At 31.5% G+C, this 18625-nt stretch overlaps 1 protein-coding gene across 1 annotated transcript in view; it reads right to left on the reverse strand.

Annotated features, from left to right (window-relative positions):
• LOC114336885 (glutamate receptor 1) overlaps positions 1–18625 on the reverse strand; it is a 726710-nt gene that overhangs the window by 253590 nt on the left and 454495 nt on the right. Inside the window, exons 7-9 of the mRNA XM_050656939.1 lie at positions 17507–17728; positions 10256–10376; positions 5653–5747 (exon numbers count right to left, since the gene is read on the reverse strand). Of these exons, the coding sequence (XP_050512896.1) occupies positions 5653–5747; positions 10256–10376; positions 17507–17728 (438 nt within the window). The remainder of the gene's footprint in view (positions 1–5652; positions 5748–10255; positions 10377–17506; positions 17729–18625) is intronic.

The following is an 18625-nucleotide window of genomic DNA, read 5'->3' on the forward strand; positions in this document are numbered from 1 at the left end:
AATTATTTTATCTTTTTTGTCTTTTACGAAGGATGCTTGTTTCACTTTTTTACCTGTTATTTCCTTGATCTTATTATGCATGTTAAAGCTATCGTACTTTCTTTCATATTCTTCCATTTCCTTGCAGTTTTCCAGAACCCAACTTCTCTCTGGTTTCTCTAATTTTTCTTTTAATCTCACGGTTCACTTCTTTGTATTTTGTCTTGCTGTTTTTATTTCTTTGCCTTTTGTCCATGAGGTCCAAAATTTCGTTTGTCATCCATTCCTTTTTCTTAATTTTGCTTGGAGCTAAGGAGCCTTCACCAGCTGTCATAAGGGCCTTATCTATCTCCATCCATTTGTCCTCTACATTGTCTGTGTTCCTATTTTTTGGAGCGAGGTTTCTAAGATTGTTTTTTACCTGTTCTCTTGTCCTTTCCAGTATAGTTGCGTCTTTCAGTTGCTTAACGTCTATCTTTTGTTTGGCTGCATTTTTCTGTAGTTTCTTGAATCTTATATTTACTACAGCTACCACCGGATTGCGATCCGATTCTATATCAGTGCCGATTTAGGCTTTTGTAGACGTGATGGAGTTTTTAAACCGGCTTCTGATTAGTATATAATCGATTTGATTCCTGACGATGTTGTCTGCATTATCCCTTGGTGATGTCCACGTGTACAATCTACGGTTTGGTAATCTGAACATTGTGTTCATTACTACAAATTCTTTTTCTTAACAAAATTGATACAGTTAATCAATAATAAAAAAGTGTCAAAGACAATAAGGAACTATATGGCAGTAAATTGCTGCTACGCGCCCGACGCTGTAATTTTTAAGGCGCGCCCAGCCGAAGCTTAAAAACGAAACCGATAAAGCGCTAAAATAACCGTTGCCCTACCCAAAACGTACGTTTGACCGGTACTAGAAATTCGTAAATGATAAAATCGATTCATCTATAAAAGATAAATAAACGTACCGATCATCGTTTGTCTCTTCGTTTGTCTAAATAGTTTCTTTTTTGAAAATTTTTTCAAATTAAAAAAAAAGGGAAAAATTATCAACCCGATTTTTCTAGAAAACGGTGAATCATATCTTTTAGTACTAGACAACTTCAGAGTTTAATAATCCAGTGTCAAAAGTACTAAAAATTAAAAACAAAAAATTTATGGAATAAAATAGCCGTCGCCCTACCCAAAACGAACGTCTATGACCGGTACTAGAAATTCGAAATTGACGGTATCGATTTATCTCTGGATGATAAATAGGCGTACCAGTTTTCGTTTTTCTAAATAGAAGCGTTCTGGAGCTATTTTTAAAACACTAATTACAAGACGCCATACTTAAGAAGCTCGAGCTTCCTTAGAAAGCATTTTCGGACTAGATGAAGTGGGTTAAGTTATCTTCAAATTATCAGTAGTAATTGCACAAGAGCTCTGAAATTATTGAATTTTTCCTGAGTGACACTTTGACAGTTTTAATTTCACGAGCCGAAGGCGAGTGAAATTATGTCAAAGTGTCACGGGAGCAAAAATTCTATATTAATTTCAGAGGTCGAGTGCAATTTGTTGCGATTATTATTTCATGAATAAAACTGTTCCAAACCAAAATTTTATTGTAATTTATTTATGTGAGTACCATTAAACACACAGTTTTTATAAATATTTGACGATTGAAAGTCATCACTTTTATAATTTTTAAAACATTAATTGTCATTAATTTCACTGAATGTATTTTTTCGTAGCAACGAAGGGCATCTGACGTAATATACATAACGACGGGAGATTATCAAAAATTATCGATTTAATTCAGATTTCTGTAGCTTTCTATTGGTCAGAATCTCCTATGAATGAAATAATCAGTAGTAATTGCACAAGAGCTCTGAAATTATTGAATTTTTCCCGAGTGACACTTTGACAGTTTTAATTTCACGAGCCGAAGGCGAGTGAAATTATGTCAAAGTGTCACGAGAGCAAAAATTCTATATTAATTTCAGAGGTCGAGTGCAATTTGTTGCGATTATTTCATGAATAAAACTGTTCAAAACCAAAATTTTATTGTAATTTATTTATGTAAGTACCATTAAACACACAGTTTTTATAAATATTTGACGATTGAAAGTCATCACTTTTATCATTTTTAAAACATTAATTGTCATTAATGTCACTGAATGTATTTTTTCGTAGGAACGAAGGGCATCTGACGTAATATACTTAACGGCGGGAGATTATAAAAAATTATCGATTTAATTCAGATTTCTGTAGCTTTCTATTGGTCAGAATCTCCTATGAATGAAATAGTCTAAGAAATCTCCGGTGTTTGTTTTTCGGGAGAGTTTTTGGACACCTTGTATATTATCTTACAAGACAAGCATAGGAAAAGTCACTGCGAAATTATACCATTATAATAGCTTCAAATTACGTCATATTAAAAAATATCTAGGCTTCATCCACGCATTAGTGGCTGTGATACCATATGTTCTGTTTTTGGTATTGGTAAAAAGAAATTTCTCAATTTCATCAATATGAATTTTTTATTTTGGAAAAGTACCTAACTACGTTTTTGAATCACAATGCAAATTCTGATGATATCGGTTCTGCAGTTAGATGCATTGTTAAATTGCTATTCGGAATAGAAATGCCGATTGCCAAGGTTCCTATCGCTATAACTTGTTTCATAAATACATTCTACAAGTGCAAAATTTACGTTATCTTCATTGCCACCAATCACTGATGCTACGAAACACCATGGCTTACAATTTTACCTGTAAATGCAACAGCGAAAAAATGATATTATAATATATTATATATTTATATACAGGGTATCCCAGACTAATTTACCCTCGCTATATCTCTTAAACGAATAGAGATTTTCTAATGGGACAAATGGTGTTATATTCTACTTGTAATGCACTTTAATATGGCGTACAAAAAAATCATCCGCTAAATAATCATCTCTTAATTACAACCCCTAACTTTAATTTTTTTGAAAACACCCTGTATATTTTTTTATACTTTTGGACGTGGTCTTATATCGTCTATTCAACACATTTTTTGAAAATAAAATCGGTTCGTAAATAACCAAGAAAATATCAGTTTAGTCTTGTTAATTGGGCCATGTTAAACAAAAAGCAACCAACCCTCAATTTGTAAATTAAGAGAAAATTAACTTTTGATGTTTTTCTAAATATTTAATTTTCCGTCGTATTTTTTTAAACGATAACTTCAATAATCAATAGCTTAATTTTAGAGCAATTTTATCATAGTAGTATCAAAATTATCCTAATAAATTTTTACAAAAAAAATAGCCATATTGAGGGTTGGTTTCTTTATGCTGTTGGAAATATATCTAATAAAATGCAATTTGCAAAATCCAACCATCCCACAAAATCCATGAATAAAACCGAATAATTTCAGTCAACTCAGCAATACCATACAGTGGAATTTCTACTATTAAACATAATATCAATACAAATAAAAAATATGCGATAATCAGTCAAAACAACAAACCATAATATTTAAAACGTAAGATAAACATAGCCTTAATCCTAAAACTTACCATTTTCTGCAATTTCGCGAGCCGCTTTAATTATTTTAGCAGTTCTTGATTTAAACATATTTTTCGCATTAAAGATTCAAATATTTCTTTATAATATAATAGATATAACACAACAAATATTTTAATATTTAAGCACGAACTAATATTGGTCAGTACCTACACGTAAAAACAAAAAGATGCAACATTCCAGGAACCGTAATCGGCATAACAATATCAACCCACTTGGCTGGTACTTTTCGACAGTGCAATGTAATAATATGTTCAGTCCAGTGATATACACAAACAATCCAAGTGGGTTGGTTGTCTTATGCGAAATCTTAAGTGAACTATTATTAAACAGAAATAATTTGGAGTAGTATTTTTCATGGTTTAATATTTAGAATGGCTTGGTTGCTTTTTACACAATGTAGAATACACATTTTTAAATCGATATGTGACATTATCTTGTTTTCCTCAAAAATGTGGGTTGGTTGCTTTTTGCATAACAAGGCCCAATTATGTGTCCCAGACTAATTTATTAAGGCTATATCTCATAAACGAATAGAGATTTTCGAATGGGAAAAAACTGATCTATTACATTTGTAATACACTTTAATATGGCGCAGAAAAAAAATATTCCCTAAATATTCTTCCCTTAGTTACAACCCCTAACTTTATTTCTTTTAAATAGCACCCTGTAAGTTAGGGATGAATATTTAGGGGATGAATTTTTTCTACGCCATATGAAAGTGCATTACAAATGGAATAGATCAGTTTTTGTGCCATTCGAAAATCTCTATTCGTTTAAGAAATATAACCTGGATAAATTAGTCTAGGACACAAAATTTAACAAAAATATACTGATATAGTCTGTTCGCTAAACTCAGACGCAACTTTCTAGATATTTTAGTCGGTAATTTTGCCAATTTTAGTAAAATTGGCAAAAAATAATTACTAAATAGTTAATAATCACTAAATAGTTATTAATTTTGCCAATTTTTGCAAAATTGGCAAAAAACAAAAAAATTATCGACTAAAATATCTAGCCAGTTGCGTCTGAGTTTAGCGAACCGACTATAGTTTGTAGGTTATTAACGAACCGATTTTATTTTCAAAAAATGTGTAGAATAGACAATAAAAGAGCACATCCAAAATTATAAAAAATATACAGGGTGCTATTAAAAAAATTAAAGTTAGGGGTTGTAATTGTAACTAAGGGATGATTATTTAGGGGATGATTTTTTTTGCGCCATATTAAAGTGTATTACAAGTAGAATATATCACCTTTTGTCCCATTCGAAAATCTCTATTCGTTTAAAAGATATAGCGTGGGTAAATTAGTCTGGGACACCCTGTATATTATATATATATTATGTGTTATAATGAATACATATTTTTTATATGTAATACTTTTGATTCACTTGACTTGAACTTGACAAAAAATGTTACAAAACAATATTTGCGAAATAATGCTGTGAGTAGCGAATTTTGAAAAATCATATTTCGGAAATTAGGAATTTCGAGGACTTATACAAAACGTCGTTTTAATGAGGAAGGCTAGTAGTTTTTTGCTGTGAAGCGATTCCTATACCTATATCCCGGAGGAAAAAAGTTAGGGGACAAAAAATAAAATCGCTTTGTTTCGTGTTTTTTTGTTTCGTTTTTTGGAAACATTTCTATAAAAAATATTCTAGACTTTAGACGGGGCCATTTCGATAGTAAATTTAATATGAAGTAAATTTTTTGTAAATTTGTATATACGAAAAGTGCATAGATCTAACCCTAATATACCGTAGTGCATAGGGACTTATTCACCCCTTTCCCAAAAACGCACCCCTGTGAATGGTAGCACTCCGCGGTTTTTTCATACTTAGAGGTCGACTGACTATAGGCAACAATAAATCCCCTTTAACGTTGTACTTACTTTTAGCCCTCTTATATTAGACATAATCAATAGCCTATAATCGGATCTATAATAATGTATTTTATCCGCACTACGTAAAAAATCAAGAGGCACTGGCAATCAAGTGTTGACCGCTCAAGTATCGCACGTGTACTGTATTTTAATATTCATATGTTATTTTTGGATTAAATTGTAAGAGTAGATATCTATAAAAAAAAACAAATTAATAACTTACCTGTCGAACAAGTTCTCCGACCATACCATCCCATCCACCTTTAACTTCATGATTTTCTGCTCCATATTTTCCATCTTTTACTATCCGTAGCTCATCTGAAATAATATAGAGTAAAACACTAAGTACCACTAAGAGTAATTCACTAATTACACTTCTCCAAGAAATTAACGCAAACATTTCATTAGATAAAAATAATCGAGGTAAGATGCCTAAATTCAGCAGATGTAGGTGGTGACCATAGCCCAGTATTATGTAAAATTAGAATCATCATGAAATACTTCACGGCTAAGAGAGTGGCACCAATACAAACAAAAATCAGAGTCTAAGGACTAAATACGGAATCTACGAAATACTTATACAGAAAAAGAATATCAAAGAAGATTACTGGGAATGGAATATTAGAAAACGATTACATCGAGGAAAGCTGGGAAAAGCCCAAAAGTAACATAATTAAAGCAGCAACAGAATCACTTGGAAATAGGAAAGTAACGAATACTAATATATCAAAAAAGAAAACCCCATGGTTTCGAGAGGAAGTGAAGATAAAATATGAAGAAAACAAGAAAGCCTTTTTACAATAAAGAACAAAACAATCGCAACAGGCATACAACCGCTATAAACGAATTAGAAACGAAACGAACACATTAGTCAGACAAACAAAAAGGAAATACTGGGAGAGTTTCTTAAAACAGATGGAACACTACTTTTACGGAACACAAAAGGAAATATGGAGAATGATCAGAGGCCAAAAAAGAGATGAACGAACTAATAAAAACGAAACACATTCAGAAGTAAACTTGGGCAGACTATCTTCGATCTCTGTTTGCTAAAGGTATATTTGCTCCTATAACGAACAACCAGCACCTGAAAAAACAACAAACAAAGAAACAAACATTGAAGAAGCAGAGTTAACGGAAGCATTAAGGAAATTCAAAAATAGAAAATCACCAGGAGAGGACAGAATATCGAATGAACTCCTAACAAGATTCTGTGTCTACACAAAAAGATGAAGGTCAAGAAGATTTCATTAGCTTCAATAAGACTCCCCGTTATAATAATAGGTATATATATTTTGCAAGCTTCTTTTATATGCTATTTGAAAACTCCAGATTTATTGACCGTATTTTATGGCTATAGTTTTTTTGCAACCAAACACAAAGAAACAAAAAATGTTTTAATTCAATTTCAAGTGTGCAAAAGTTTTATTCGGCTATTGTTGAATTGTCCATTATTTTTATTTCTGTTTATTATGGAGTGTCAATTCCGTAATTTAACCCGCTATGAATGTGCTCAACCAGTGCTACTGTAGGAACAAAGTTGGAGTTACGGAAGAATTGGTCGTCGATTTAATGTGTCCCACGGATATTAGAAAGATTTCTGGAGACGGGTAATCATACTCCCAGATTAGAGCAAGGAAGAAACCAGGCAAATGCTAATATACAAGATCGCTTTTAAAAAATGTCTGTTCTTCGACAACGTTTATCACATCGAAGTCTGCATTTAGCTTCGATATCTAAATGCTTCACAAGATTTGTACTGAAACTGTTTGCCAGAAACTTAGGGAATACAACTTAATACCTAGGTTCGTCGCCCAAAATCATCTATCAACTGCAGTGTATTGACGGGGCAGACTACGTTTTGCCAAAGAACACGTTAATTAGTAGATGCTGACTGGGAACGAGTGTTATAAACTCATGGCTCCCGATTTTGTTTGTACAATATTGACAGACGTGTTCGTACTGTTCAAGTGTTGCGCCGACCCAACGAACGATTTGCTTAGTGTAAATTTTCACACACCATATTATTTGGTGGAGGATCCGTTATGGTGTGGGGTGTCATTCCTGTGACCGCATGTACGGACCTAGTGGTCATACAAAATAAAACTGTTACACCTGAAAGGTACATATTGGAGATCCTGGAGCAACATGTAGTACCATGTGCCCTTATATTGGCGAAAATTTCTTACTAATGCAAGATAATTCCAGACCCCACATTGCACAGGTAGTCAGAAATTATGCCGAAGAGCAGAACTAGCATAGAAACTCACACTATGGAATAACCAGCACGTAGCCTGGACTTAAATCTGACTGAAAATCTCTAGGATATCCCTGGTTGGCGATTAAGAGCGTCACCGATCAATCCAACTGAACAAATTACAGAAAGTTGGAGAGGCTGATCCAGATTTGGAGAGACCAAAATGAAATACAGTGATTAATTATTTTAAGTGTGGACCGATGATATAATGCTGGTATACGTAGTAAAGGTGGAAAACACTTGTTATTAAGACTTTTTTTCATATTCTAGTTTACTTTTCTTAACATTATTTTTGTTCGAATTTTCCGTTTTATTTTTTTTTTCTATTTTATTTCAACTTAAAAGATGAATGATAGATTGGTATACTTACTAATAAAGTGAAGAATAAATCTAATGAAGTTTCATTTTCTACTCTTTGGCTGTTTACAAAAAATGAACCTGATTTATTTGTCATACGTTAATTTCTTGGAGAAGTGTGTTTACGACATTTTTAAAACGGAACGAACATATTTGTGGTTTACATCAGTACAAGTTTTAGTAGACAATAATTTTAGAGTTTATAGAATATTAATCGAAGTATATAAATTGTCTACCTGATAATATTCATTGTTATTCCGATGTACTTTAGTGGTCTTAACAAAAATATCGACTATACTATTAGCCCAATAAATGACCGTTTTGGAGTGTAATTTCCAGGGGCAACTCCGAATTGCATGAAAATTTGGATTTAGGTTCTACTTACCCTCCACTTCAAAGTTGAATTTGTGCCGTTGGTTGTTTTTACTTGTGGGGTGATATTTACCCCTTCTCGGGGGGTGAAAAACGCGTGTTTAAAATAAGGCCGGAAATGGATAAATTGACTTATTTTAAGCACCTTTTGTTCTATCAATTTTTTTACGTAAGTCAATGCTTTTCGAGTTATTCGCGATTTAAAATGTTGATTTTTCGACAAAAAAACTACGTTTTCAGACCGTTTTTCCAAAATAACTCAAAAAGTAAATATTTTATCGAAAAAAATATTTTAGCAAAAGTGTAGCCCATAAAAAAAAACGAAAAAAATGGTGAACCAGTAAAGTCTACAATTTGAGTAGAAGCAAATTTGTAGCTCATGAAAAATACGTTCTTATTCGTCTAATTCCAAATCGAATAATTCAACGCCAAAATCACCGAAGAAAGAAGCGTTTTTTGGAAAAATCTTATTTACGTTTTTAAAGTATCGAAAAACAGCTTATTATTTGTTTTCTACAAAAGTTTACAGCATCAAAAATAAACGACTTACAATGAAAAAAACGTCGGCCCCTTTTTTTGGTAAAAAAATCGTGAAAACCTCCCTCTATTTAGCACCCTAAATGAAATTAGTCGTTTGGCTTTACCATCTATTTTAATTGTATGTGTATTGTTTATATGATCTGTAAGTTTGATTGGTTTGAAGTGCTTATTTTTAAAAATATTTGGTTTTATAGTAAAAAAAATTGTAAAAAGCTTTGAAAAATTTAATTTTTTCAAAATAACTTAAAAAGTATTAGTGATAAGAAAAATCTTAAAGAGTAAAAAAATGTAGGTTTTGCTATTATAAATATGCTAGCTTCATTTTGTTCTCCGTAAGACAAAAATTGGTTAAGATATGGCTGTTCAAAATTTGCATACACTCGTGATTAGTGACCCATTCAAGCTTTATAAATTATAACCCTTTCAAAAATAAACACTTTAAAGCGGTGAGACTGACAAATCATATAAAAAATAGATAGGTAAGTAAATTGTTTGTGAAGCGGTAGCGATTAATTTCATTTGGGGAGCTAAACACGGCGAGATTTTCATGATTTTTACAAAAAAAGGGGGCCAACTTTATTTTGAGCGCAACTCGCTTATTTTTAATGCTAAAACTTTTGTCAGCAATTAAATCAAAGCTTTTTATAAACACTTTAAAAAAGTTTAAATGGGTTTTTCCCGAAAAGTGCTTAATGTGTCGGTGATTTCACCTTGAAATATTCGAATTGGAATTAGACTAATAAGAACGTATTTTCATGAGCTACAACTTTGTTTTTATTTGATTGATAGACTTTACTCATACACCATTTTTTTGGGTTTTTTTATAAGCTATACTTTTGCTGAGAATATTTTTTTCGATAAAATATTTACTTTTTGAGTTATTTGCGAAAAACCGTCTGAAAACGTAGTTTTTTTTGTCGAAAAATCTACATTTTCAATGGCAAATAACTCGAAAAGTATTGATTTACGTAAAAAACTCTATAGAACAAAAGTTGCTTGAAGTCAGTCAATTTATCCATTTCCGGTCTTATCTTAAACGTATGTTTTTTCACCCCCGAGAAGGGGTGACTGTAACCCCCCAAGTAAAAGCAACCATCGGCACAATTTCAACTTTGAAGTGGAGGGTAAGTAGAACCTAAATCCAAATTTTCATGCAATTCGGAGTTGTCCCTGAAAATTACACGGTATCGCCGAATTTCCCGTTCATTTACTGGGCTATATGTTTTAATTTTTCAAATAAAAATTAACGTGAGATGAAACACTATTCAATATTAATATACAACAAATTTCAAAAACTTACAATTAATTCCAAGTTTCTGGGCTATTAAATTGGCCAGATCTTTGCAGTAGCCTTCAAACTGATCATTTCCTACGAGGGTTTCTCCCAAATCCGGTGTTTTCCTCATAATGTAGGGCTCTTCCTGAAAATAACAGTTTCAATAGATTTTATAAGGCTTACCGTAAAAGCAGCCAAATCTCAGTTATTTGCATTTCAATATTTCTAAGTTTTGGTAACAATGGCTGAATCTATTGTCATGTATATTTTACATTGTTGACATAACTTAATGATGAGAAACTCGTTATACCGTATGTCCCTGTAAGTTGGAACCGTATGGAAAACCTTTTTATTATTAATTTTACGAAAAGATCTTATTCTTCATAAAACGTTCTGCATGGTCTAAAACTTAGGACTAAGCCATCAGATACAAACTTTTATGAATATTATACGAGGTATGTAAAAAAATATGAATTTCGCTCAAGAGTAAAGTAGCTCTATTTTTCACAATATTGAAAATTGTTATTCTGAAAAGTTGTTTAGAATTAAGAAGTCTATTCTAATACGCAATTACATCCCTATATTTAAAATAAAATTGACTGATTTTTTTTAAATTATGGATAAAATCATTATTTTCACTTATTTCAATTATGACAACTCTTTTATTACGAAAAAAAATTGTTCTTAAAACGTTCTGCATGGTCTAAAACCTAAAATATAACCATCTTATATCAACTTTTATCAATTTTATACGAGGTGGGCCTATGTCAAAAATGATGAATTTCTATCAAGAGTACCTTGATCGTTCACAAAATTTCAATTAGAAGGATGTAATTACATATTGGAACATAGTTCTTAATTCTAAACAACTTTTCATAATTAGAATTTTCGATATTGTGAAAAATAAAAGTATTTTATTTATTCTTGAGCAAAATTCATATTTTTTGACATGCCTCGTATAAAATTTGATACAATCTGGTTGTATATTATAATAATAATAATAATATTTATTCATCCTTTAAGACATACAATGTATAGAACATGTCATTAGTTTTACAAACAAACAAACAATAAAAAAATTAATACATTTATTTTTGTAAATATTTTAAGGTTTTGATAACATTTAATAACATTTAGGTAATATTTCTGTCCGAAACAAACTCTTCCACAGTAGGGATGGCGGTTTTTGACAAAACACCGGTTTTCGGTTATACCGTTTTTTTTTGCTTACGGTTTAACCTGGCGGTTATAACCGGCCAAAAAAAAACCGGTTTTTGGAAAAACCGGTTTTCGGTTTTTTAATCCAATAGGTTACAAAGTTACATTTACAATACACTCTAGTTTGCGATACTCCATTCGACTCTATATCAATATGATCAAAATTAGTACTATCGATCAAAACATGTATTACTTTTAACACGTTTGTAATATATCTATTTGTAGAATAGGTACATTTTAACTCATTTAATACTTTCTGTATGAGTGTATCATTTTAAAAACGCAGCGAAATTCTTGGAGATTCGTATTCGTAATCAGTAATTCGATATTCATAATCAAAGCAATATTTTTTGTACTCAGAAAAAGTCATTCATCCACTTTCAATGTCAAGCGTTAAGTGTGAAAAATAGATGATGTTTGAGAGTTTGCGTCTAATTCAACCAGATCACTTCTTATGTAAATATTATGATTACAAATACCTTTTCAAGGAAATATTATAATAAAACTTAATAATTGTTTCTGGCTGATGTGAGATTGCACTTTCAGTTTGCTTGTGTATTTTATAAAATAAAATAAAATTGAATTATGGTTTTGTTTGGAATAATTACTTGAGAATAATAATTATGATTGGGATCCTTAATAATACCTAACCTAATCCTAATCACCGTAAAAACCTAATAACCGGTTTTTTCTTTAAAAAGAAAAAACCGGTTATAACCGGGACAAAAAAACAACCGGCAAAACCGGTTATTGCGAAGTAGAAAAACCGGTTTTAGGTTTAAACCGGTAGGTTTTTCCCATCCCTATTCCACAGTATAATAACATTTGGTAAGCAATAAGCTTTTAATGGATTTCTTAAAGAAATATTTATTCATTGTTCTATATTTTTTTGGTAAAACGTTAAACAATCTAATGCTCATATACTTTACTGACATTTCAAATTTACTCGATCTATGACCAGGTACACTCAGCAAGTCGCCACCTCGCGTCGAATAATTGTGGAAACTATAATTCCTGTCATACATAATATGAATATTATCAACAGCATATAGTAACATTCTGAAAATATAAATACATGTAAAACTTAAAATATTATTCTTAATAAATATGGGCTTACAGCTCTCAAGAAGTTTAATTCCAAACATTTTTCGTATTATACGTTTTTGTGTTATAAATATTCTGTCACTGTTGACTGCATTACCCCATAAAACTATGTTGTAACAAAGTCTACTATAAACAAGGCTATAGTATACATTTAACAGCGCAGAGATGGGCATAATATTTTTAATACGGGATAATGCATAGTACGACTTATTAAGGGACTTACTGAGCATGTCTATGTGAACTGACCATTTTAATTTTGAGTCGAGGTGGATACCTAAAAATTTTGTATGATTTGAGGAATCCAGCAGTACATTGTTAAAACTTAGGTGTAGTACAGGATATACAGAATTTTAGTTATTAAAATATATTACTCTTGTTTTGTCTACATTTAAAATTAGGTTATTAAATCGACACCAGTCATTAAATCGAGCTAAAAAACTATTTCAAGTAGATGTTAATTTCTCATAGGTCTGTGCTAAGACCACAAGAGTATCATCTGCAAATAACGTCAGGTCCAAAACACCAAACTGGTTAGATGCATCGTTAATAAACAACAAAAAATCAGGGGTCCTAATACAGAGCCCTGTGGAACTCCCAGATTAATAACACGTTCCTCTGAAACAGCTTCATTGATTTTAACACAAATTGTGCTATCTGATAAATAATTGATTAGCCAATCTAAAAATATGCCTCTAAAACCAATATTATACAGTTTATTGCTAGCAAAACGGCTATCAAGACAATCAAAGGCACGGGTTAGATCAAAAAAGAGACCTGCCACATATTTACCTGCATCCAAAGATCTGTAGACCCTTTCACAAAATCTGCAGGCAGCAGACTTAGTGGATCTACCTGTACGGAATCCATGTTGACAATCGCTTACAATTCTAAATCTACCCAAAAACTCAGACATACGATTATACACAATTCTCTCAAATACTTTGGAAAGTACACACAATAATAAGGAAATAGGTCTATAATTTTAAATGTCTTCCGGATCGTCTTTTTTGTAAATAGGAATAACGATTGCTTTTTTTAGAATACTTGGAAAGACTCCTTTACCTATTGATAAATTTATCAAATATGCAATGTGGTTTATTATATAAGATGACATAGCCTTTAATACTCTTATCGAGATAGAATCAAGTCCAGTGCTTTTTTTATTTTTTAAATTATTGATCACGTTCATTACCTCATTACCAACAACAGGTCTAAAGAAAAAACAGTTTTTAAGAATAGCAGAAGATGTGCAACTATTAGATCGAGAATTCCCAAAATGATTTGACAGTTTGTCTTCGGTTACTGTAGCAAAATAATCACAAAAAACTTCAGACAACTGCTTAGAATCAGTACAACTTTCACCATCTATATTTAATGCTATGTTTTTCTGGATAGACTTTCTGCCAGTTTCCTTGTTAACAAGATACCATACAGTTTTATTTTTATTACTTGAATTATTTATCAATTGATCATGAAATTTTAATTTAGATTTTTGCAATAGTTCCGCGTGGTCTTTCTTAATTTTGTTATAATTCGCAAGAGAATTGGCATCTTTTAGTTCTTTATTAAGCCAGTAAGCATTTTTTTAAATGAACACTAGACTGCTTAACTTCCGGAGTAAACCATTTTTTATTGCAAGTCTGCTTACTAATATTATACAGCTTTACTGGACAGCAATAATCAAACACATATATTAAACTACTTATAAAATTTTCAAAGCATTTATCAACATTATTGATTAAATAAATATCGTCAAAATCAGTTACAGATAGCACAGAAGAAATTTGTTTAAAGTTGTTGTCAGACAAGTCTCTAAAATATTTATAATTAGGCTAGTCATTGGATTTAGTACAGCTACTATTAATGTCTACTACATATTCCAAACTAATTGCTCTATGGTCACTTAAATGCGCTTCAAAAATATTAGAATTGCATTGAAGTATATTAGCTGTATTGGTCATAATATAATCAATCTTACTGATAGAAGTTTGGTTCAAACAATTTGTCGCTACCCTTGTGGGAACCATAGAGGTTATGCTAAGATTTGTAGCTCATTAGAACATCGTTAAAAATAATTTTAAATAAAATATTTTCCAAATAATCAATGTTTAAGTCACCACAAATAAAAATATCGTCAACATACCTATTACAGAGTTCAATCGTATAGGAAAGCTGTTTCAAAAACAAATAAAAGTCTCTCCACTGGGAGGCCTGTAGATACTGGTGACTTCAACTTTTCTTTCACAAAACATTATTTTCACCGCACTGCACTCATAATGCATTTCCACAGCGAACTGGCACACATTGATGATCTGAGATTCATACCATCATTTCACATACAGAACCGATCCGCCATGCTCATGGATAGGTCGACAATAACGGTTAGAAGATCGTAACCCGGAGTTACCATTAGAGATATTTCATCCTGCTTACACCAGTACTCCGCAGTACTGACGACAATGGGATTTTCTTGGTCAAGCAGAATTTCCAACCTTTCAAGTTTGTTTCTAATGGACGCTGTATTCAACTGTATAATTTTAAAAATTTCCGTATGTTTTGTTTCATTGTCGATAGATACTTCTACTCGATTTGCTCTTTCTTTTTCCTCAACTGAAAAAAATTTCGTATACAGGCTTTGTTTGGCCAAATCGACGCATCTAACGCCCTATTGTAGTTTGTTTTCGAGATTTCCACTTTGAAAGAAGAATATATATCAGGACGACGAGATGGAAGAGCTGAGCAGCTGGCTTCTGGCAGGTTTTTTGATAAAAATGATTGAAGGTCTTCTGCAGATATTTGCGGTTTCAGATTAAATACGTGTACGGCAACTGTTTGATCCACTCCTTCTACATTAGAATTTCCAGAATAGTTACCCACTAATAAGTTTTTTTTGGGTGTTCTTTTTTTGTAAGTCACTTTCTGCCAATCCGTAGGAATGTTACTGCGAATTTGCATGTTGGCATCTCCAGTCTTTTCGGTTCGACTAGATGCAGGTATTATATTTTGTGCTCGGTTTATGGCTTCGCTGACACCTTTAGCAGTAATTGAATTGCTTTCCTTACATTTCTCCTGGCCTATTGTTGACTCTGGTGAATTGAGGACTTGTTTATTGTTATCAGCTATGTGTTTAGATTTTTTTTCAGTTTTTTGTTAGAAAGAATAGTCAGTTTTTTCCGGACATTGTTTTATTTCTAATTGTTTTAATGAGTCAATTTGTGTATTTAATAGGAATATTTTTTCCTTTAGTTCTGATATTAAGAGATCTTTTTGTTTGATAATATATTTAAAGATGTGTATGTCTACCTTCTTTTCTGTCGAAGCAGCTAAGTTTTCGATGGCATCGAAAAATTTGTCCTCACAGTCGCCGTTTGCTTTATCTTCGGTTTTTTCACAACATTTAGTAAAAACTTTGTCAAAAATTTGTAACTCCAGTTTTTTGGCACAACTGGGATGAAAAAAGCTATCATATATTATACACTTTACCGGTGAAACAACTTTGGATTTGCATTTTCTGCAAACTATATTACCACTGACATCGGCAGTGTTATTTGTACGTACTTCTCCTGCCATGGCTACTGAGTGACTGGTTTTATACCATGCAGAACATAACTTTTAAAAACATAAATTTTGTTCGTAAAGTCAATAATAAATGATCAACTATTTTCAATGGGAAATAAGCCACAATTTTACCAAAAAAATGATTTTATTAACGTTTCGACGTTTCGTCGGGTGTCGTTGTCAAAATACAAAATAATACTAAATTAAACCCAAATGTTGTTGCTTAGAAAAGAATTCTTTTAATAATTCATTTAATCTGACTCATTTATATCGGCAATTCAGACGTGTAATATATGTACATTTTAAAGTAGAAGACTTTAAAATGATATTGCCAATATTGATGAGTTGCGTAAATGATATAAAAAATATTAAAATTAAGGTTCTCCTGTAACAAGGTCCTTTTTAAAATGTAGCGGTTTTCTCTTCAGAAATCGATTAACCCTGTAGAAGACGCGTTGCAAAAACTTACACATGTGGACGCATTGGGTCTGAGATACCTAGAAAAATTGGGTATCATTTTTCGAAACTAGTGTTCATTTCCAACATTTAGATAACATTATTCGCTTAAAACTACCAAATTAAAGTAAAATTTACAGATAAAGAACATCCTGAAACATTTTAAATTAAGATTAACAAACTAGAGGTAACAAACTGTTTTCGGGACAGAGTTTCATTTGAGACACGTATAATTTTTTTACAAAAACGGCACGAAATAGAATTTTTTGATCTTTACAGAACGCACAAAATCCACGTATCTATATTTTCAACAACTTCCAATCTATCTTCAAGTTCAGTGCCACTTATTCTAGCTGCAAGCTGACGTATTTCTCTTGGCAAATATTGTAAATGTACTTCTTACTTTCACATAGTCCATTAAAAGTTTGGTGGCAAGTGGTTTTCAAAATATTTTTCGTAAAGTATTTGTATTTTTTTATCTTAAATTAAATTAGTATATAAGACAAGCGGTGATATTTGCCAGAGTTTTTGAGAAGTCTATAAAGGATAACCATGGACCATGTACGTGTATTACGTGCAACATTATACTTAGATCCTTAGATGAGGCATTATACTGAGAGATGAGAAACCGAAATTGGCAATAAAACAACTGTATCTATTTCGATTGCCGCACTACTATTACAAATACACTGCGATGCACTCCGAAGGTACATAGATAATAATTCATAACTAACAGATAAAAATAATTTTTATTAGGCTTGCTAACATGAACCACTGGAAGTTTAAACGATAAACAAAATAGAAGGATTGATCATTATTATTGTCATCCACAAAATTCCTGTGATGTTTTAAATATATAAAAACCAATTTAATTTAATTAGTTTCCACTAATTTAATATGCATTTAACCTTCCTGGAAAGAACGAAATAATAAACTCACCAATATTGTTGTAACTATATAGGTTTTATTTCTCTCTATATGGGCGTTTGCTTTCAGTCTAACATATTTTGCAGCAATTGGGCTAAATCCAGTTTGATCGCTCCATTCAGCTACTTTCACCATTGCACTATTAACTGTCATCTCTACAACATGAAGTGTGTAATTTTGTCGTCGACCTTCTTCGCTAAAACGAATTTCTCCAGTTAATCCTTCAATTTCTACCTAAAAAAACATAAATTAAAGAAAACAATTAACTGCTGGAATTAAATTTTTGTTCAATAATAATATTTAGTATAATTATTGCAAATTGTCAAAAAATTTACTAGTTGTAAAAATTGTACATAATACTGTTTTCACCCATTAAAAAATGTGTGTGTACTTTGTGCACACGTTAGAAGTGTACCTAATTCTATTGATTTCAACGAAATAAATATATTTTAAACAATTTATTTGTATTTATTTAAATATTAAACTAATTTATATTGTTACTACTTTTCAAAATATATTATTAAAACAATACCAAAAATTAAAAAAATAGTTATTGTAATACCCTTATTCATCTTGAAATTACAAATGTAGCAACTAACTTCATACTGACGCATGACGGTCTGCGGGTAAAATTTTTTTACAGAACTTTTTGAAACTTACAATTTATTTATTTAAAGTTTTTTGCTAGTTCTCTGTGCGGCTGAGATAAAAAATAAAAACATAAAAAGTCTAATTAGGCTCTACCTAGGTCACATGACCATCTAGGGAGCTAAAAATTTCAGAAAGTGAGTTTCTCTGTATGTATGTGCTAAACGGTGACCTATATGGAATTCGAATCGAGTTGGAAGCATTTTTCATCTCTTACCCGGCTAGGCCCTTTGTAATATTGTTTAGTAGGTCCAAAATATACCGTCAAATCGGGTACCTACTTAGTGGGTAAGTAGACCAATATAGTAACAAGTAGTAACAGTCGAAGAAAAAAATAGAAATCTAGAAGTAATGCGAAGCTTCTAGATCTTGGATAGATTTTTCAATTTTTTAAAATTATGACGAGTATAAAATATGTTATTCATTTTCATAATAATGAAGCTTATATACCTACATTATGAAAAATTAAACAAATAATATCCA

Source organism: Diabrotica virgifera, chromosome 7 (genome assembly GCF_917563875.1).
Source record: "Diabrotica virgifera virgifera chromosome 7, PGI_DIABVI_V3a".
In the NCBI taxonomy this organism is placed as follows: Eukaryota; Metazoa; Arthropoda; class Insecta; order Coleoptera; family Chrysomelidae; genus Diabrotica; species Diabrotica virgifera.